At 35.3% G+C, this 21,577-nt stretch overlaps 5 protein-coding genes across 14 annotated transcripts; 1 reads left to right on the top strand and 4 right to left on the bottom strand.

Annotated features, from left to right (window-relative positions):
• Positions 1-623: 623 nt before the first annotated feature.
• Positions 624-1,733, bottom strand: LOC125224098 (putative F-box protein At3g10430). The gene has a single exon (XM_048127448.1). The coding sequence runs from the start codon at positions 1,731-1,733 to the stop codon at positions 624-626; it is 1,110 nt and encodes a 369-aa protein (XP_047983405.1).
• A 4,633-nt stretch (positions 1,734-6,366) lies between these two features.
• Positions 6,367-7,482, bottom strand: LOC125224086 (F-box protein At2g43440-like). Its single transcript, XM_048127439.1, has one exon. It carries the CDS (start codon positions 7,480-7,482, stop codon positions 6,367-6,369), a length of 1,116 nt encoding a protein of 371 aa, XP_047983396.1.
• Positions 7,483-9,376: 1,894 nt separating this feature from the next.
• On the bottom strand, positions 9,377-10,747 carry LOC125224077 (alpha-1,3-arabinosyltransferase XAT2-like). The gene is made up of 3 exons (XM_048127427.1): positions 10,714-10,747; positions 10,465-10,523; positions 9,377-10,333 (listed from the first exon to the last, which is right to left on the bottom strand). Exons 1-3 carry the CDS (start codon positions 10,745-10,747, stop codon positions 9,377-9,379), a joined length of 1,050 nt encoding a protein of 349 aa, XP_047983384.1.
• A 3,020-nt stretch (positions 10,748-13,767) lies between these two features.
• LOC125223632 (protein DA1-related 2-like) lies at positions 13,768-17,434 on the top strand. Of its 3 annotated transcripts, none has more exons than XM_048126873.1 (12): positions 13,768-13,974; positions 14,834-14,973; positions 15,126-15,213; positions 15,292-15,406; positions 15,485-15,605; positions 15,691-15,774; positions 15,852-15,971; positions 16,050-16,262; positions 16,349-16,411; positions 16,506-16,621; positions 16,701-16,759; positions 16,847-17,434. In XM_048126873.1, the coding sequence occupies exons 1-12, from the start codon at positions 13,941-13,943 to the stop codon at positions 17,206-17,208; spliced, it is 1,515 nt and encodes a 504-aa protein (XP_047982830.1). In that variant the 5' UTR covers positions 13,768-13,940; the 3' UTR covers positions 17,209-17,434. The 3 variants fall into 3 exon arrangements, with proteins under 3 accessions (XP_047982830.1, XP_047982836.1, XP_047982845.1); XM_048126879.1 differs by lacking the exon at positions 13,768-13,974 and adding an exon at positions 14,078-14,319; XM_048126888.1 differs by lacking the exon at positions 13,768-13,974 and adding an exon at positions 14,339-14,720.
• On the bottom strand, positions 17,341-20,835 carry LOC125223652 (mitochondrial substrate carrier family protein B-like). 8 transcript variants are annotated; one of them, XR_007176759.1, is made up of 10 exons: positions 20,442-20,835; positions 20,061-20,237; positions 19,812-19,961; positions 19,267-19,368; positions 19,120-19,190; positions 18,789-18,856; positions 18,262-18,375; positions 18,095-18,158; positions 17,818-17,868; positions 17,621-17,737 (listed from the first exon to the last, which is right to left on the bottom strand). XR_007176759.1 is itself a non-coding variant. In XM_048126906.1 (8 exons), exons 1-7 carry the CDS (start codon positions 20,655-20,657, stop codon positions 18,142-18,144), a joined length of 801 nt encoding a protein of 266 aa, XP_047982863.1. In that variant the 5' UTR covers positions 20,658-20,835; the 3' UTR covers positions 17,600-17,737; positions 18,095-18,141. The 8 variants fall into 8 exon arrangements, 2 of the variants coding, with proteins under 2 accessions (XP_047982857.1, XP_047982863.1); XR_007176762.1 differs by having other exon boundaries at positions 18,283-18,375; XR_007176756.1 differs by lacking the exon at positions 18,262-18,375.
• Between the last annotated feature and the right edge of the window lie 742 nt (positions 20,836-21,577).

The following is a 21,577-nucleotide window of genomic DNA, read 5'->3' as shown; positions in this document are numbered from 1 at the left end:
TTTATATTTAAGATTAAATTCGTTAACCTTACAGAATATAGAATCGAGACGTGCGAATATCTCAAAATAGTAGTATGAGTTTTTAGTTTTTTCTCTCTTTTCTTATATTTCCCTCTCATAAAATATGTAAATGGCCAAACTACCTTGTATCAGATTTAAAATTAGGCATTCTGCCAATTCAATGGATCACTCTCTACAAATCTTAGTTCGCAGCTGTAACACTTAACGTGTGCACATGAATAATCAAGTATGTGATTATGCTAGTACCAGAAAGAGAGGAATCAAACAAGGACACTACTAATATTAAGAAATTTCATTTTCAATTAGCTAGATAGAATTGCAATTTTGTTTTGTTGATCAAACAACTACGTCTTTTGGATCGAGTAAGATTATCAAAACCCAAAAAACCATGATCAACCTATTCAACAGGTTTGCACTTCTATTTCATTATATGTCATGTTATGTGGAAAGATCCTCATGCTAACTGGATCACTTTTTGTGGTAGATGAAAACAAATATTCATATTAGCAAGAAAAAATAAAATAGGATTTAGTGTTCTAAAAAATATCTGAAATTCCAAAAATTATTACAAAATATGTAAGGAGAAATCACTAATCCTAGTTTTAAGGTGAAATCAAGCTTCCTTCGTACTCAATGATTTTATACTCCATGATTTCATCACCCGTAGCCCATCTCCCACACATCTTGAAACATTTGATGATATTCCGAACACGGTAATCATACAAAATCACTTCTCTTGATGTACGACCTTTGAGAACCACACAACTATTGTTCCTCCAAAAAGGAATATCATAAGTCCACCCAAAATTGCACTTCCAAAAATAATATAGGCTCACATTATTCACATTATTCCAAATAACCTCACTTCCTTCACCGCTCGACTCATAGACCTTCAACTTATATTTGTCCATAACAAGGATAACAAAAGAGCACTCACCCTTGGCAAAAATCGTAAAATCCTTAAATGACCGAAAGTAATTATCAAGTACTTGGTCACCCGTTCCTGATATTTTAATTGTTCGAAACACTTCATTCTTCATATCAAAGCTTAGTATAATCTTCTTACACTCTGTCCTTGTTAACCCTTCCCAGTGAGCAAAGGATCCATTCTTGCACACCGACTTTATGGGTTTCTGGATGATCAAATCTTGATGCCTATCCAATTCCCTCCAAGAATTCGTCCGTGCTGAATACAGATTTGCATGTAAACAGCTGTGCACGGTGCACAACAACAACTGCACCACTTTATAATCTTCGTCAAAACCTAGTCCCACATGATGAGCATACAAATTTTGTCGTCTATGAGTAGAAGCGCAAAGAGGAAGTGGTAGATTCTTCAATTGACCAAGAAAAGGATTGGATATTGCAAGGCCTAACACATAAGGAGAACTTATGCAAACTAGACCCTTAACCGCCCCGGATACAGATACAGATGCATATTTAAACTTCCTTTGGTCATTATGCTGAAAGTAATACCACATCAATGACTTCCCGTTATCTAGGAGATTTAGTGATACTTGTGGACGACTGAAATCAGAAATAAAGCATAGATATACCTCCTCATCTTTGTTGTTTTTACGGCGCAAGTTGTACAATTTTCTAAAGTCTGGAGAATTGATGATGTAATACCACGATTTGTGGACAGCTATGAATCTCAAGAGGGATCGAACAGGAAGATGCAAGAGTATCTCAAACACCACATCGATATTCATAGCTATGTGTTTCTATGAAATTGTTGGAATTATGCAATGTATGTATATATATTAGAATTATATTTTTATTAACGGCGGTGATTAGGGTTAGGGTTATTGCTCTTTCCATATAATCTTGATTTCCATATACTTTTTTCTCTATATATGCAATCAATTATTGATAGTCTATTCTTTCCATATTTCGACCTATCTTTCCATACTTCTGGGATTTTCGAGTTTTCTCAATGCAATTATTGATAGGCGCATTTAATTGTCGAGGGTCTGTGATATTGTAAAAATTGAATACTTTTTTAATTTTTAAGGGAGTGTAAAATATTGAAAAGTTGCAAGATTCCTACTTAAAATATGATTAATTGAAACTCATATATTTCAATGACGAAATCTTTATTTAGTCAAGATTGTGACAATAGGGAGTGATCAATTGCTAAGCAATCCCAACTAAGACTAAATCTTAGCCATTATATTAGAAGATCTGGTAGTTGAAATAATGTCACATGTATTATATTTTTAATCAAGAAAATTAATAAATCAAATTAGAATGTATTAATGTCAATTCTCTCTCATTAAAATCATCTTAAAACTTTAAATTTACGTAACTATCTCGATTTAAATTATTTTTCCGCAAAAAATATATCAAATTAAAGATAATTTTATAAGGATTCCAACGAGCTCTCAATTGCATATGTTCCAACGACGTTCGGATGATGAAATTTGATATTTTTTATTTTAGTTTTCGTAAACGTTGATAACCAGATTTTTATCAACAAAATACATCAAAAAACTCAATAAAACCATTTAAAAAATCTCAATAAAACCATGTAAAAATCTTAATAAATATGTGTTGATATTTTCTTATACTAGTGTTGATATTCTTATGCCATATTGTTGATATTTGTAATACACTATGTTGATATAAAAAAACATTCACGAAAATTATCATATGATAACATAATGACGATATTACCCTTTTGTTGATATTTTGTATACTATTTATTGAGATTCGTATGATTTAATCTCATCCACTCATTTTAAAATCTAAGGGTGGAGATTTGGTCTTGATTTTGGATTAGGGTGCTATAAGTATTAGAATATGACACCGTTGTCCGTATATTTAATATATACTATATAGGAAGGGATGTGGTGTGTATACATGTTGTAGTTAAATAGTAGAGTAAAATACTATTTTGAGGCCGAAATCCAAAGATTTTTAGGGGGTGTAAAATATTGTAAAGTTGGAAGTGATTGCACGTTTACATTTTCTTCAACATGCATATCCTTCAAAATAGAACATAGATATCAAGATGCATCAAATATAAGCAAAAGCTGAAACGAGCAGCAATCCGAATAGCATTAATTCCTCGCTACATTCGAATGGCCAAAATAAATTTAAGTGTTGCAGCTGTGAATTGAGATTTGTAGAGAGAAGGTAGGGAAGCTTTGTAATGATACGTTAAATTGGCAGAATGCCTAATAATTTTAAATCTATCAACTTTTATTCTGAAAAATTCGTGTGCCTTAATCTCATATTTTGAAAGGTCGTCGAATTGAGACCTATATTAAGAAATTTCTCTTTTTAGAAATCTTCAATTTTACCAACGAATTCAAATTTAACTAAAAAGAGAAATTCCAGTCCCGACTCGGGTATCCAGTCCCGAAAAATTGGGTATCCTGTCCCGATTGTGATTTTGATTTTTAAAAAAATTAACTACACACATTTAGAATTTATTTAATATTATTAGGTTTGAATTTAATATAAAGTTGAAGTAGTATTCAAGAGAAGTACAAACTTATAGAAATACAAAATTTTTGTAGTAGTTCAAATTTTGTAGTACAATCTTTTAGAAACACATAGTTCTTGTAGTAGATCTAGGGGTGGCAAAATGGGTAGCGGGTAATGGGTAATTCCCATCTCGCCCCGCTACCCGCCGGGTATTGGGTACCCATTACCGACGATATCGGGAAACGAGGCGGGATCGGGTAGAGTGTTTAGAGTTTTGCGGGTAGCGGGTATACCCACTACCCGCACGGATATACCCGTTAGTCCCGATAATACCCGTTAGTATTAGTATTAGCCATATTTCATCTTTTAATACTTCCTCCGTTCCATATTAATAAAAGGTTTCAAATAATTAAAGTGGAGAAAAAAAAGATAAATAGTTAAATTATAATAGCCATAAATGCACTCATTTTGAAAAATAAAAAATAAATAGTTAGAACAGAGAAAAAAAAAAGTAAGAGAGATAATAATGTAGAAAAGAGTATTTATATTATTATTTTTCCAAAATGAGTGAAGAAAATGAAATGCCTCTATTAAGGTGTAACGATAAGAGTACTTTATATAATCAAAGAGTTCTTTTATAATATTTTTATATTCCAACGAGCATACAATTGAAAACTCACCGGAACTAGCTATAGAGTGTCCCTTCACTTTTATTCTCAATCTATTTAACGTTTAACATCGATATTAATAAAGTAAATTAGGGAACATTGACAGTTATTATGGTTTTCAATTTTTTCACTAGGATTTCAGGTCGGGTACGGGTACCCGCAATGTCGGGTACGGAATACCCGACACGGGTATCGGATAATCCCGGTTTGTCGCGGGGCGGGTATTTGGACAACAAATTTGGCTAAACTCGGGTACGGGTACGGATACCCACGGATAACCCGTTCGCCGCCCCTAAGTAGATCAAATTTAAGAGAAAATAAATAAAAACTTTGAGGATTACAAAATTACAAGTTATAACAAATTAACATCTTTCATCCATTCGTAATAAGAAATTAGGATTATCTAATTACCTTGGAATTTTAAAATAATAGACAATACTTAATTTTTAGAAGAGAAATTTGAGAATATGGGTCTCAATTTGCTGGTCTTTCGATATTTAAGATTAAATTCGTTAATATGAAATCGAGGCGTGCGAATATTTCAAAATAGTACTCCCTCCGTACCATAGTAGATGTCACACTTAGAAATTGACACGGGATATTAGGATGTGTTGTTTTGTGTGTTAAATGGAAAGAGAAAATAGTATATTTATATTAATGTGTGAGAGAGAATTTTTTTAATAAAAGGAAATGTGACATGTTTTGTGGGACAAACTAAAAGGAAAGTGTGACATCTATTATGGGGAGAAAAAATTCCATTGACTAGGTATACCAAAGTGGCAATCTTACTTGGCATGTCCCGTCAATTAATTTTTGACATGTCGAATTGTATAAAAATCACCTTCCAACTAGATGGCCACGCAAAGTTTGGTAAATGCAATAAATATCATGAGTTATTTGGAAAGAATCTCATATTTTAGGTAACTAGTACATATTTTACCTAAAAATATGAGATTTTGACGTTGATACTAAAAAAAATACTACTCCATCATATTAGATTTCAATTTATACGATGAGAATGCTTTCCCTTTGTATTGATAGCTATATTGCACTTAAATTAATAATTACTACAGTATAAAATATAATCTTGTTTTATTTTACTATACACATTAATTATAAATAATTATTAATTATGTTAAAATACAAAGGTACTAGTTAATACCAACAAGATGATTTGAAAATTAAAAAGACAATTAAATTTAATAAAAAAATAAAACTACTAAAAATGTGGAAATTATTAGAAAACAAAATACAGTAAATGAAAAAAAAAAAAAAAACATAAAAACTACTCCTTAAGTACTGAAATTCTCTTGAAACAAAATACGGTTGATAAAATTAGAAAATGACAATTAAATTAAAAAAACATAAAACTACTACTCCTATAATAAAAAGATCTCCAATCAAAAAGTTTAATCCTAAAAAAAAAGTACTCAGTAAATTTTAGATAAAAGATGGAGCTTCTCATTGCAAATTTATACATGTATTGTGCGTGGATATATAGTCGAAAATTATTATCCTCTAGGATACAAGAAAATTTCCATAAATATCACATTGTGTGTGTGTCCATCTAGCTGGAAGGGATTTTTTATAAAATTCCACACGTCAGAAAATGAATGATAGGACATACCAAGTAAGATTGACACTCGGTATACTAGTCTATCAAATTTTTTCTCATACTATGGGACAGAGTGAATATGAGTTTTTAGCTTTTCTTATATTTCCCTCTCATAAAATATGTAAATGACCAAACTACCTCGTATGCGATTTAAAATTAGGCATTTTTCCAATTCAATGGATCATCACAAAGCTTCACAACCTTCTCTCTACAAATCTCAGTTCGCAGCTGCAACACTTAACGTGTTCACATGAATAATCAAGTACTATGCGATTATGCTAATACCAGAAAGAGAGGAATCAAACAAGGACACTAGTGATATTAAGAATTTTCATTGTCAATTAGCTATATAGAATTGCAACTTTGTTTTGTTGGTCAAACAACTATGGCTTTTGGAGTAAGATTATCAAAACCCAAAAAACCATGATCAACCTATTCAACAGGTTTGCACTTCTATTTCGTTAAGCACAAGTTAATCTTTATAAATATTAACTGGATCACTCTTTGGTAGATGAAAACAAAAATTCTCATATCAGAAAGAAAAGAATAGGATTAGTGTTTTAAAAAAATAACTGAAACTCCAAATACTATTACAAAATGTATAAGGAGAAATCACTAATACTACTTCTTCTAAGGTGAAATCAAGCTTCCTTCATACTCAATGATATCATATTCCGAGGACGAGATCCCAGACATCTCGAAATGTTTGATGAATTTCCGAGCATGGTAATCATACAAAAGCAGTTCTCTTGAACTACGATCTTTGAGAACCATAGAACTACGAACTTGGAGAACCACACAATTACCATTTCTCCAAAAAGGAATATCATAAGTACTCCACCCAAAATTGTCCTTCCAAAAATAATATAGGTCCACATTATTCATATTATTCCAAATAACCTCACTTCCTTCACCATTGGACTCATAAACCTTCAACTTATATTCGTCCATAACAAGGATAACAAAAGAGCACTCATCCTTTGCAAAAATCATAAAATCCTTAAATGGCCGAACGTAATTATCAAGTTCTTGGTCACCCGTTCCTGATATTTTAATTGTTCGAAACACTTCATTCTTCATATCAAAGCTTAGTATAATCTTCTTACTCCCTTTCCTTGTTATCCCTTCCCAGTGAGCAAAGGATCCATTCTTGCACACCGACTTTATGGGTTTCTGGATGATCAAATCTTGATGCCTATCCAATTCCGTCCAAGAATTCGTCCTTGCTGAATACAGATTTGCATGTAAACAGTCGTGCACGGAGCACAACAACAACTGCACCACTTTATAATCTTCGTCAAAACCCAGTCCCACATGATGAGCATACAAATCTTGTCTATGAGTAGAAGCGTAAAGAGGAAGTGGTAGATTCTTCAGTTGACCAAGAAAAGGATTGCATATTGCAAGGCCTAACACACAAGGAGAACTTATGCAAACTAGACCCTTAACCTCCCCGGATACAGATACAGATGCATATTTAAACTTCATTTGGTCATTATGCTGAAAGTTATACCACATCAATGACTTCCCGTTGTCTAGGAGATCTATTGATAGTAGTGTACGACCATAATTGAAAAAGCATAGATATACCTCCTCATCTTTGTTGTTGTTACGGCGCAAGTTGTACAATTTTCTAAAGCCTGGAGAATTAATGATGTAATACCACGATTTGTGGACACCTATGAATCTCAAGAGGGATCGAACAGGAAGACGCAAGAGTATCTCAAACAACACATCGATATTCATAGCTGTGTGTTTCTATGAAATTGTTGGAATTATGCAATGTATATATATTAGAATTATATATCTATTAACGGCGGTGATTAGGGTTAGGGTTATTGCTCTTTTCATATTTCGATTTTTTTTAATTTTTTTAATTTTTATTTTTTTATCTCTAATATTGATTTCCATATACTTTTTTCTCTATATATGCAATCAATTATTGATCGGAGCGGATCTCCTAATCCATTTTTCCTACACCATTTCTAATACACCTCTCACAACTTAAAAAATAATCTTATACATGTAAGTGATGGTTAAGTGATAGTGAGATTATTTTATTAAGTTGTGAGTGTGGATTAGGAATGGAGTAGGAAAAATGGATTAGGAGATCCACTCCGATTATTGAGAGTCTATTCTTTCCATATTTCGACCGCTCTTTCCAATTATTGATAGGGTCTATGATATTATAAAAATTGGTTAGTATATTTTTAGGGAGTGTAAAATATTGTAAAGTTGCAAGATTCCTACTTAAAATATGATTAATTGATACTCATATATTTCACTGACGAAATCTTTATTTAGTCAAGATTGTGTCCGTATATATAATTATACATAGGAAGGGATGTGGATCCAAAGATTTTTAGGGAGTGTAAAATATTGTAAAGTTGGAAGTGATAGCCCATTTATATTTTCTTCATCCTTCAAAATAGAACATAGATATCCAGCTGCATCAAATATAAGCAACAACCGACACTACAAAAAAAGCGCCCATTTATGAGCACAATAGTTCTAGCAAAATTGTATTAAAGTACTCGCAAAAGTAAGTTTTGCTAGCGGACAGGCGCTTTTGTTTAGTGTGAAACGAGCAGCAATCCGAATAGATACTTTCGAATTGCCAAAAAAAATTTAAGTGTTGCAGCTGTGAATTAAAATTTGTAGAGAGAAGGTTGAGAAGCTTTGTGATGATACGTTGAATTGGCAGAATGCCTAATAATTTTAAATATGGGGTAATTTGGTCATTCCGATATTTTTGAGAAGGAAATAATAAGAAAAAGACGAGAAAAAGAGGAAAAAAAACTAAAAATTTTTATTCTAAAAAATTCGCATGCCCTAATCTCATATTTTGAAAGGTTGGTCCGCGAATTGAAACCTATATTATGAAAATTTCTCTTTTTTAGAAATATTCAATTTTACCAACAAAATTAAATTTAACTAAAAAGAGAAATTTCAATCCCGACTCGGGTATCTAGTCACTAAAAATTGGGTATCCAGTCCTGATTGTAATTTTGATTTTTAAAAAAAAATAACTACAAGCATTTATAATTTATTCTGTTTAAATGTTTATAGATCACATTAATTATAAATTTGAAATCAAGCGTGAATAAATAAAACATTCATTAGTTGCCATTATAAATAGCAGTCCAGATAATTTTGTCACTTGTACACTTTCACCTTATAACCCTATTTTGCCTTTCACAACTACAAAACACTTAGTTGCCTATAATTTCACATATAAAAATAAAAAATAAAAAAAATAAATTGACATGTTCAACAATTTGAAAAATCAGTTAAAAAAAACCACTATAACTTGGATTTACTCTCAATTATTCTATAGTGAAATTTTTTTGTCGCCTAGGTTCAATATATTTTTTTATAGTGTTTAACCAAGCGATGTCGAGTTGTTTTATGAATATACAATATTGTCTAACCCATCGGAGTTCATGTCCACACATGATTGTTTGACTCAGATACAATTTCACCAAAAAAATATCATGGGATAATCGATAATAAATCCAAACTTCACGGTTTTTCTACCTGATTTTCAAAGTTGCATGGCGAACTCGTATTTGTCCTAACTTCATGATTTTTCCGATAATCGGCCAAAAACGTCTTAGCTATACATGAAAACCCTAGCTAGCTAGCCACAAACAAGCTCCATAGCTTCCACTAAAACCCTCCTAAACTTAACCAAATCAACACTCACATCTTGATTCTCCATATAAATTGATTTAAACACACCCCACCCTTTCTCCTTAAAGCTACTAGTGTTCCTAAACACCTCATCTCCAACACCATATCTCTCACTCAAAGAGCTCTCCTCCACACTAACCCTATACTCCAAATACCTCAAATTCATCCCTTTACTCGGCTCCTCATAGAAAACCCTACCCAAACCCACCAACCCGATCGGCACGATTTGCACCAACACCGCCCTCTCCGGCAGGTACACCATGTTCGTGATCCCGGCCCCGTGCACCGCCACCATCACGTCGAATGCGTTCACCATCCTCGCCACGAGCGCGTCCTCCAGCCCAATCCCCCGCACGCTCGCCTCAAACCCTATTTCCCGCGCCAGCTTCGCCACCTCCCTCTCGTTCCTCAGGCGTCGCGTCTCCTCCCTGGAGACCAGGAGGAGGCGCGGCCGCCTCCCTTTTTTCTCGCACGTGTCGATTAGGTCTTTCTCCAGAGAGTATGTTTCCCGGAGGAAGGCGGTGAAGTCTGTGATCGGATTTTTAGGCGGTAGGGCGAGGTCATTGTGGGACCGGAGGCCGGCTATGACTCTTTGGAAGCATAGCACCTCGTTTTCGTTGTTGTTGTTGTTGGTCTTGATGATTTCATGATGGGAGAGGGCGTTGAGGATGAGTTTGTATTTGGAAATGAAGTCCGGGGAGGTGTCGACGACGAGGAAGGCAACGGAATTGGGGCGGAATTCGCGGGAGGTGAGGAAGAGGGGGATGAGGACGTCGGAGAAGTGGTGGAAGACGTTGGGCCGCCGGTGGAGAAGAGGATGGCCGGGATGTCGAAGGAGCGGGTACAAGGGGGAGGGTTTAATTGGGTGGTGATTGTGAGGGTTGTGATGTTGTTCATTATGGTTCTATCGATGAGTCTGGCGTAGGGTTTGATGGTGGTGTTGATGGTCATGTTTTGTGGTTTTAGGGTTTGGGGGTTTAGGAAAATGGTGGAGGATTTGCATAGGATTCTTATGTCGCCGGTTAGGTCGTAGACTTGTGATCTTGAATTGGTGAGGTTTTTGATGATCATTGGTGGTGTCATGCTTAATTTATCTGCAAATTAAATGAAGGGATTTCAAATATATAAATAAATAAATCAACAAATTTTAGGGTTATGTGTTTGTACAACTCGATCGGAAAGAATTGAGAGAATCGAAATAGATCGAACGAAAGATGAAACAAAAATTCTTGATCAACTAAGTCGCTCTGATGACTTTCTTAAAGAGGAACCTCGTATGAATACCTTTGAATAAAGGAAGATCCTGGTCGTGTTCCATGTCGTTCTAACTTTTTTTACTTTTCAAAAATATGTTTTTAGCTTATGTTTTCATCTCGAAAATCGTCAATGTTGGGAACATGTAACAGTCCGGAAAATGTTTGTTTTACGACTAATGTATCTGGCTTTTGAGTTTACCAGGATTAACATTATTCGGTGATATTCCATCCGTCCAAATAAATGCTATATTTGATTCCGACATGAGTTTTAAGGAATATGAAATGGAAAGTAGTAGAATGTGAGTCCAACTTTTATAAATTAATCTTATAATAAAATATTAATTAATAAGTTAAGGGATGATGCAACACATTAATAAAAATAGTAAAAAATGAAATGGGACATTTAAGATCGATATTGTTTTCACAAACTATGACATTTATAGTGGATAAGGGAGTATAAGATTGTAGAAAAACCCAAAACCCCTATACTCCAAACCCAAACAATCCACCTAAGAATCCGGTAAGACGGGATATATATAAATTAATCTTTTTTATAATTGGTTTTCGAAGTGAAAATGTTGAAATTTTTGAAGAAAACCTTGTCACAAACTATGATTAACCTAAATATTATAAACTAAACCTAAACATATAGTAGTATATATAATTAAATGTACCAATGGTCTCTCCTCCGGTGGTCTCATCAACCAAAAGCATGTTTATCCCCACATCGGTGTATAACTTCATTTTGATGAAATCATTTCCAACTGCAGAGACAAACAATTTTGTTACATACATTAATATATACACACATATATTATAATTGTTTTCACCTTAATTACTTAGTAGGGTGTGAGATCGGTTATTTACTGAATAAGAAGAGATAATGCAAACTCAATGAAATTCCCAATAAAATAAAAATAGCACAACATCTAAACCAGCTGCGATCTACTTGACTAATGCTATTTCTAAGTGTGTGAAAATTATTCTTCATTTTGATTGGAAACAATTGAAATTTTGTATCTGCCTATGACATATATGCATGAGATATGGTTGATTGAATAATGTAATTCACGTTTTAAGCATTGATATATGTTGTCTTTGATTTGTTACTATATTTTGTGGGATATTTTCCTTGATTGTTATTCTAATTAACTTTCCTTCACATTACTTTCTCACTATGGCGTCTTCTCAAACAGTAATCCAAAAATGGAGTTTGATTTTTTTATTATTAAGTTAATTTTAATTTTATTTTTGTAAAAATTAAAACAAATTATTAAAGTTAAAACAAATTATTAAAAAAAATATTGTTCAAAACCAAAAAGTTACATACTTATATTTTTAAAAACTACTATATAGTAAAATAACTAAGTACAATTTACAAATCACATAAAGTTTAATTATAAATGAGTACAATACATATATTTATTAAATTAGCAATGATTATAAAATTATAAATTATAAATTATAAAATAAAAACAATTAAATATGACGAAAACAAAACTATGAAATAAATAATTAAAGAAAAATCCAGAAAAGGGAGAAGAATATGCTGTGTTCGATCTAATGCCTCGGCTTTTTCCCTTCTTTTGATGTTGGATCAACAAATAGGTGTTTTAAATTAAATAAAAAGCACAATATTCCTCTAATTTTATTTATTTTCCCCTTTTTACTATTCGTAACGATGGAATAATTTTTATGCTGACAACCGTAAAGTAGGAAAAGGGTATTACACAATTTGACAATCTTTTGGTTTAGCTTGACTAAAATATCAAAAATGGGCACTTCTTTCAAGTGTCAAATCTAGCTATTTATTCCTACCCTTTTGGATTAGTATTTTTTTAACCGTTGGTTCTCTTCTCTCAATTCTCAATTAATTTTAATCTCTGTGTGTTTGTGTGTGTGTGTGTATGTGAGAGAGAGCGATCAGGACAATCCATGCAACGAGGAAACATGAAATAATTAATCTAGCAATAATTTAGAGTACTTATACAAAATCATTATATGTATATAATTATCTATTTTATGCGAAACAATTTTTTAGTAGAATATGTTATAACTCGACGCTGTCTCAACCTTAAATTGCATTTGAAACATTCTCAACACTAGTAATTGTTAGCATATATACGAAGTTTAGTATCAATAAAATAGAAAATATTAAGAAACATACACACCAAATATATCGCCCGCTTTGATCAATCAGACCATTTCTTTATCATTTTTCGATCTTTATAAAATTCAACTAAAAAAATACCTTCTGTTTGCATTAATTCCATATGTGAATTTCAATTTTTCATTTTTCTGTTTGAAGTGGTAATTATAGACTTTAAGCATTAGCACTTATTTCCTAGAGATAAACAACCTTCATTTTTTAATCATATTAGTGCTACAATAATTATCGTTTATCACAAATACTTACTATTTGACGTACACAAAATTATCCAAATATATCAATTGAATGGTAAATTGCAATTTGCAATATATAAGCACTGGAAACACATTAATAATTCCATGATAACTTAATGAAGGATTTAAAATATGAACAAAATTATTTATTACTTAAAAAATTCCAACAAAATAAATTATTGAAGTGCAGTTCATGTGGAATGGAGACTAAAATTGTTAAGTTATGCATATATCTATCTCGATATGATTTATAGGTCTCAATATATATTAAAACTCGTGTAGTCCAATACCGAAAAGTATAATGAACATGGCTTCATTGTAATGACAATATGACATGTTAAATTCATGACATAGAACCAGAAGAAAATTCCTATTCATTGACATAAGAACATTATCCACCATCTCTCTTGTGATTAGCCGATGAAAAAAACACTAAATTTTAGCAATATTTAGATTCCTTTTACATGATCATGTTTCTTGACATCGACACACTCCACTTCCCCCCAAAGAGATGGAATTTGAACTCTCCATTTCCTTTCCTTCTCTTCTCCAAAAAACAGTGTTGATCACTCCAAAAACCTCAGCCGTCCAATCCCAGCACCCCACTTTCCCCTTTCCCCTTTCCTCCATCACCATCTCTCTCATCAGATTCTCTCTCCCCACACCCTTTCTTGATTTTCTTTCCCACAAGCCAAGAATCTCTCCTCCCACAGATATTCCCCCCTTTCTCTCTCTCTTGCAAAAAAAACTTACCTTTATCAATGATGCCATTCTCCCCCAATTCCTTTCTCTCTACTATTCCATCCTCCTCACCCTCTGTGTTAGTCCCTTTCACCGTTTTCAGGAAACCCCATGTCTTCTTCGAATGTCAACCACTGCATTTATGGTGTGCTTTCCACCTTTTCTTTTCTCTATTGAAAAGATTTACCATTTTGGGATTTCTTGATTGAGGCCTACATTCTTGGTTTTAGGATTGTGTTAAGTTAAAGATTGTGTCTTTTTGGATTTGGAGTGATGCCCTTTTGGAACTTTTATGTGTTTTTTTTTTCCCTGTTTGTGTAAAGATGATGCCTTTTTGACATTTAGTTGATGCTTGTAGCGTTTGACGGTTGTAATTTTTTGCTTCTGCAAGAAGATTATTTGTAATTATAGGTCTTGTCTATATATATGTGGTGGTGGGGAACCTTCTGTAATTCATTGCCTGGTTGAGTGATTGATCCAAACTCATCATGTATGGAGATCTTTGTTGTGTTTTCCATCTATGTTTGATGTTTATGTCTTATCAGTTATGCATATAGCAAAATTGAATTGATCAATTTGGGAAAGAGTTGATTGAGGAGAAGTGTTTTGATTGATGCCTGGAGTCTTGGTTTTAGGCTGTGTTAAGTTAAAGATTGCATCTTTCTGGATTTTGGATTGATGCCCTTTTGGAAGTTTTATGTGGGATTTTTCCTGTTTGTGTAAAGATGATGCCTTTATGACATTTCGTTGATGCTTGTTACGTTCGACGGTTATAATTTTTTGCTTCTGCAAGAAGATTATCTGCTATGTATCTTGTCTATATATATGTGGTGGTGTAGATCCTTCTGTAATTCATTGCTTGGTTGAGTGATTGGTTCAAAGTTTTATCATGTATGATCACTGTGTGTTCTGTTTTCATCAGTTTTGCTTTTGCATATAGCAAGATTGAATTGATCAATTTGGTAGAGATCATGATCAAGGAGATGTGTTTTGCTCATGTGCAGAGAGGAAATCGAGTTTTATGAAATGGCTGAGTAAGTTCTTCAAGGGCGGGCCGAGCAGCAGGGTGGTTTCAACCGGCTCACAGCAACCTCAGTTTCCCGGGGAGGAAGACATGATGTGGCGCGCTCCATTTAGATCCGTGGTATCAATATCTATCTCGTTATTGGAAAACTTATTTGGTTGATTGTTTCTTTGATCATCGAGTGTTACTTAGAAACTGTGATGCATCTATGTGGATACGAGCATTCGTGATTTCAACAAGACATTTCGAAACTGAAATCTTGTGATTTGCAGGATGATCGCTCTCGGGCCAGCAGAGAGAAGGAGGAATTGGACCGCGCCATTGCACTCTCTATGTCCGAAGATTTAAAGAGACCAAGTGGTACGGTTTCCTGTGCTTTCTTCCTCCTCGTGTATCCCTCAGTTTCCAAGACTAAACGTACAAAATCCAATCGTGCAGGATACAGATGGCGATCAGGAAATGGTGACGATCTAGCAAGGTCGCTCCACGACAGCTTCAGCTCTGCACCGTTGCCTTCGTATGTCCCTAGAGACTACCATCCAAGGGGATCTAGGTGATTATTCATCTTCAATTGTAGTGTTTCTTGAATCTCATTTTGCTTATATTTCTTCTGTTTGGATATGATTCGCAGAATATGCGCTGGCTGCAAACGTGAAATCGGATATGGGAACTATCTCGGGTGCATGGGGGCCTATTATCACCCGGGATGCTTCCGTTGCCACGCGTGTAAACACCCCATTACCGAGCATGAGGTAAGCCCTTCGCTCTCGATTTACAAATGCTGCATTATTTTTGATCCATCATCAAGTTCTTATTTTTTTTCATTTTTGATTCAAGTTCTCTTTGTCAGGAAGAGAAACATATCACAAATCTTGCTTCAAAGAGCTCAATCATCCAAAGTGTGAAGTTTGTCATCAATTTGTAAGCAGCCTCAGTTTTCTGCCAATACAACGTTTCACGCCTACGCACTTTTCCATGACCGTCGTTGATTCTTGCAGATCCCGACCAATGGCATGGGCTTGATCGAGTACAGATGCCACCCGTTCTGGTCGCAGAAGTACTGCCCTTCTCATGAGCACGACAACACGCCCCGGTGCTGTAGCTGTGAGCGTTTGGAGGTTAGATTTATTCCGAAACTACATTGTTTATAACCTTCCATCAATTTGTTTGAAACATAGTGTTGTTGTGTTTTCAAGCCACGGAACACCCGATACATATCTATGGGAGACGGCCGGTGCTTGTGCTTGGAGTGCATGGAGTCGGCCATCATGGACACCGGTGACTGCCAGCCTTTATACCATTCGATCAGAGACTACTACGAAGGAATGAACATGAGAATCGAGCAGGAAATCCCAATGCTTCTCGTTCCACGACAAGCCCTCAACGAGGCCATCGAGGGGGAGAAACATGTAATGATCTGAACCATCATCACTCTTATTATCCAAACAACTCAAGGTTGCAGAAAATTTCAGTGAGCTAATGTATGTGTTTGTAGGGTTACCACCACATGCCTGAAACAAGAGGTCTCTGCCTTTCTGAAGAGCAGACAGTTACAAGTGTAAGTGTTTTACCATTTCTTTAGTTTTAATATACATTATAGTCTTCTGATAAAGGGCTGTTTTAACGGAACTTTGATCGCGTTGTGACTTCAGATAATGAGGAGGCCACGACTGGACCGTCGTGGACTAGTGGGTATGAGAACGCAGCCGCAGAAGCTGACTCGAAGGTGTGAAGTTACAGCCATTCTCGTACTGTACGGCCTCCCAAGGTAACTAGTATTCTTCACCCTAATTCATACACGAAGATTCGTGGAATCGTGTAACGTTAAAATCGAATGTCCGGTGCAGGTTGCTGACCGGAGCAATACTTGCACACGAGCTAATGCACGGATGGCTACGACTCAATGGTAAGCGTCTCTGTCCAAATCGTGTTGTCGTACGAGATTAGTCATGTGAAACACGAACTCAAAACTATATTTGTTGTTTTGATTCAGAGTTTCGGAATCTGAGGCCGGAGGTGGAAGAAGGTATCTGCCAAGTGATGTCCCACATGTGGCTGGAATCGGAGGTGGTGCCCGAATCAAGGAACACGACATCCGCATCTGCATCATCGTCCTCAGCATGGTCGTATGGATCCACGTCCGCAGCTCCATCCTCCTCCTCATGGCCTTCATCCAAGAAAGGCGGTAAATCAAGCGTCGAGAACAAGCTAGGGGTGTTCTTCATGCATCAGATCCTGCACGACGCGTCTCCAGCTTACGGTGGAGGATTCCGAGCTGCCATGGCGGCCGTTAATAAGTACGGCCTACGCCGTACCTTAGATCACATCCGCTACACAAGAACCTTCCCAGAATAATCACAAAATCAGAATGGAACTCTGTTTCAGTTATAGGTTTTCATTGCTTGTCTATTGATATCTTCTATATTCATCTCTGTAATGACTAAAAACCTCAATCCATACATCAATTATGAACTAAAATCACACAAATTTGAAGTTCAATTTAGCCATAAGCACTATGTGGAATCTCAAAATGTAGCTCAATGTATGATACAATTTAGTTATCCATTTTCTTTTGTGACTATACAACAATTGGAATAAAACTTAGTAAAAGCAAGAAACATTGGAAGCATACGAGGTGAACTCATCTAGCTTTCGGGGATGTTTGAGAGGATCTGCTTCAACTTTTCATAGGTCATGAAGACGATGCCAACACTGGGCACAACTTTGTAATATTCGGGTAGAATCCCGCGATATAGGCCAAGCCAACCTTCCTTTCTGATTATTTGCCTCAGTGTCCCGACCAGGCCTGTTCTGTAAACAAGAGCTCGGCCACCGGCTCCTTCCAGTTGCATTCTCCGCCTCACAAGATCCAGAGGATACGCCACTGCAAAAATACAAATATTATTAGGACTTTTATCGACTTCAGTGAGTCACAAATACGATTATCATCATAGTAAAACAAACATTTCAACAATGGTGTTATCGTCATAGATCAAATCTGGAGCGCATTCTTAACTGAAAAGGCAGACGAAAGATGTTAATCAATTTGGCTTACTAGCCCTAATAAGATGTGAATTTTGGTCATCAGCAAACACTCTTTTCTCGGGACGAGGATTGGTGACAATTTGACAAGATTGAGTCAATCTTGAAATTACTTTATGAAATCGACCAAAAGTCTATTTGTATTGTACCATTGAGCTATAACACAGAGCAAATGGCAAAACCCAACTGAGAAGCGTACCTCAAAGAGGACACACCTCTCATAATTTGAAAACTCCAAAACATGGCTCACCTAGTGGAGCCAACTGCATACATGGAGAGCCAAGTTACTTAGCAAAATCAACCTTTTTCAAAATATCCTTACAAAGAAGGTAAAGATTGCTTTGGAAGAACAATCAAGCAATATACCATATTTTATTAGCTTCTTACAAAAGTTTCATATTGCCAGATTATCATGTCTGGACTTCAAGCTCTAGGGTCAATCTCGTTATTACTTATTGAGAAGCCTGCATCCTCAATTTTCTGCAAAAGCATTCGACAGCCACAGGCATTCAGATGAATTAGATCCTCCATTATTTTTGTATTCTATAGTGGATAATTTAATCAGGTTGCAATAATATGAAGTTACTTGCACTAAGTTTTTAATTTGGATGGATGTTCAGTTGTATTTGATTATAGGAGAAAAAAATGTACAAGTGTCAATAAATGACCATATACGCACGCCAGAATCAACAGAAGCACAGAGCATATAAGTATGAAACATGGAGAGGCGACAGCCTGGTCACTAAGGGAAGCACTCATACAAGTTAGATTGGTTCAAGTTTGAAAAAGAAATCGGTTCTGTTAATCCCTATAAAATTATTAAAAACTGGAAACCATATGCCATACTTAAAAGTTTAGATAGGAAAATATGTGATCATCGTCAGATCACTCACCTGTTGATGATGCAATTCCTGAAAAACTCCCACAAACAAGGCTTGCTAGAACAATTGAGTCTTGAGGCCTGAGGTCAATAAATAGAGAAACATGTAAAATCTTGATTTACAAACCTCATTTTTCAAACTTCACCATATAATACTCCCTCTATCCCATTGATAACGTATCAAAAGACTCCGGGTAAGAAAATTAAGGAATGCAGTTTTTGCGGTTATAAATTGAAGATGCAGTTTTCTTAGGCTTGGGACAGCCAAAAAAAAGTGGTTTGGGACATTTTTAGTGAGATAGAGGGAATAGAATGCCAAAATCCATAGAACTATCGTTGCCTACCTATGAAGCTGCCAATAAGATCTTGCAGTGTCATAGACTGAAAAGCTAATAGCCAAATTTGGGCCAACACCCTACATAAAGCAGCACAGATTCAGAAAGTAACCGACGGGAAACAAGATCAATCAAACAAATAAAGTGAAACTATACCAATAAAGTGGGACCAAGTCCTTTATAAAGGCCACGAAAACCTTCTTCTTTGCTTATGGTACGCAAGGAATGGAATATCCCTCTGTAATAGATCACATTTGTCTGCATATACACAAAAAGTTTTAAGTCTAAGTTATTAATAAAGTGTTTGCATAGAGTGGAAGAATGAAGGCCAACTAACTGGGTACTGGCAACACTTGAAGGTGACATTTAAAGAAAGGCAAAGAAACCGAGTTTTTGCTAGTATAATTTTTTTTGTCAAAGTTCCGACCTTTATAGTAGGAATATAAGATTCATTTCAAACTTTCAATCAACAAATTCTTTCCCATGATAATTCCACTGTTTTCCACCCATTTCCATCTCTTCATTTCCAAGTACAACTAAGTGGGTGAAACTAAAGATTTATAGTTGCTAAAGATAAGTAATCATACCAATTCAGTGCATACCAATGAAGACAATAAAGTAAGCATCTTGCAGGAGTAACAAACCTAAACACAAGTGTATATCCACTTAACATTACAATAAGAACACTCCCATCTGTTCACCTGCGCTGTAAGGCGCGTCCGGACAAGATCCAACGGATAGGTAGCTGACGCGGCGGTCACTCCAGCAAGACCACCACCTAAAAGCCGTACGCAAAGGTCTGCACCGATGCTTTCTCCTTGGCCCTCAACTCCTAATGTAGCTTGCAACATCTAACAGGAAAAAGAAGCAAAAGTTTAGCCAATTCAACACTGGAGACTCGAATAACTAACTCGAAAAACAGAAGCTCTTCACAGAACAGTTGTACCAACATTCTTGTAGCGTTCAAACGCATAAAAGCTGATCGAAGAATACGGGAGCCGGTGCGCGATCGTCACCAAATTCCCCTTCCAAAACGCCCTCACGCCTTCTTCCCTAGCAATCCTCGACGCCTCACGCCATATGCTTGCCTTCTCCAACCTAGACGCATCGGAGTGCATTCCCTGCACCTGCAAAACCGATTCCACCCTTCAATTCAACTCAATTATGAAACAAGGAAAAGGGGAAACATAAACCCTATCAAATCAATGCAATCAATCGATCCAATTCACCATAAAAAGCCCCAATTCAATCCAATTTCAGACTACTGTGAGTATTATTCTTCAATTGAAGAGGAATTGCGATTGAGAAAAATCCCCAAATTGAACAAAAACCTGAAATAGAATGGTGAGGCGGGCGAGAGGGGCGGTGCAGGTCTTGCTCACGGCTCCGGCGAGGCCGCCGGCGAGGAGCTGCGGGGCGGTGCCGATTTGCCTCTGGCGCGGCGGCGGCTCGACCACCACCGACGACGTCGTCGGCGCACTCAGGCCGCCTCCCTCCACCACCACTCCGACCCTCGCCTCCGTCTGCATTTTACCGATCGCCGACATACAATTAATTAATTTCTCTTAATTAAAATAAATAAATCCAAAACAGCGGCAATTTTGAGAAGAAAGAGGGAATCAAGATGTGATTTTTATGAGAGCAGTTTGATCAAACAGCTCATGGAATTTTGCTTTGAGGCTATTGGAATGCTGCTGTCGTAATCAACACGAAGCTGTGGTAGTAACTACGTTTACATCAACACTGGGTTTTTATTTTGTTTATTTTTATTTATTATATATTTTATTTGAAATTAATTTTTAATTGATAAACCGACATTGGTTTTTATTTGGGCCAATAGTTCTTAAAATCACTTTTTGCATGAATTTTAAATGATAAATTTGTGTTTCATGATAGATTTTGCTTGAGTTTTATAAATTAAATTTAACATGGTGTGTTAGATTATGTTGGGTCAATATAAGAAACACATTGCGTGTAATGTGTGTAAACAATAGTACTATCATTTCGTATGTTACTCTATTAGTAGTATAAAATTTCTTTTTAGATTTTACAAGAAATCCAAATAAATAGGAATTCACTATATTCAACAAATTCATGATATTTTTAAAAATATTTAACACTCAATCTAAAAGGTGCAAAACAACATTATTTTGTTGTTAGATGATGAAGCACAGTTAGGTCAGTATGATTGTCTTTTCCATCAAATATAATTCACTCGTCTCGTCTAGAAAATTACTGCTCTCTGTTCCGACTATTATAACATATTTCTTAATTAACATGAGATTTTAGAAGTTGTTAGCTAATATGGTTAATTGGAGAAAGAAATAGTAGTGTAAGTATTAAATAAAGAGAGATAGAGAATTAGATATTTAATTTATTATTTGGAGTATAAATATGTAATTTTGATTAAGAAAAATTAAAAAGAAAAGTAGGACAATCTTATTTAGGAGGTAAGAAGTGCTATATC

Source organism: Salvia hispanica, chromosome 1 (assembly GCF_023119035.1).
Source record: "Salvia hispanica cultivar TCC Black 2014 chromosome 1, UniMelb_Shisp_WGS_1.0, whole genome shotgun sequence".
NCBI lineage: Eukaryota > Viridiplantae > Streptophyta > Magnoliopsida > Lamiales > Lamiaceae > Salvia > Salvia hispanica.
This window is presented reverse-complemented; position numbering and strand designations above follow the sequence as displayed.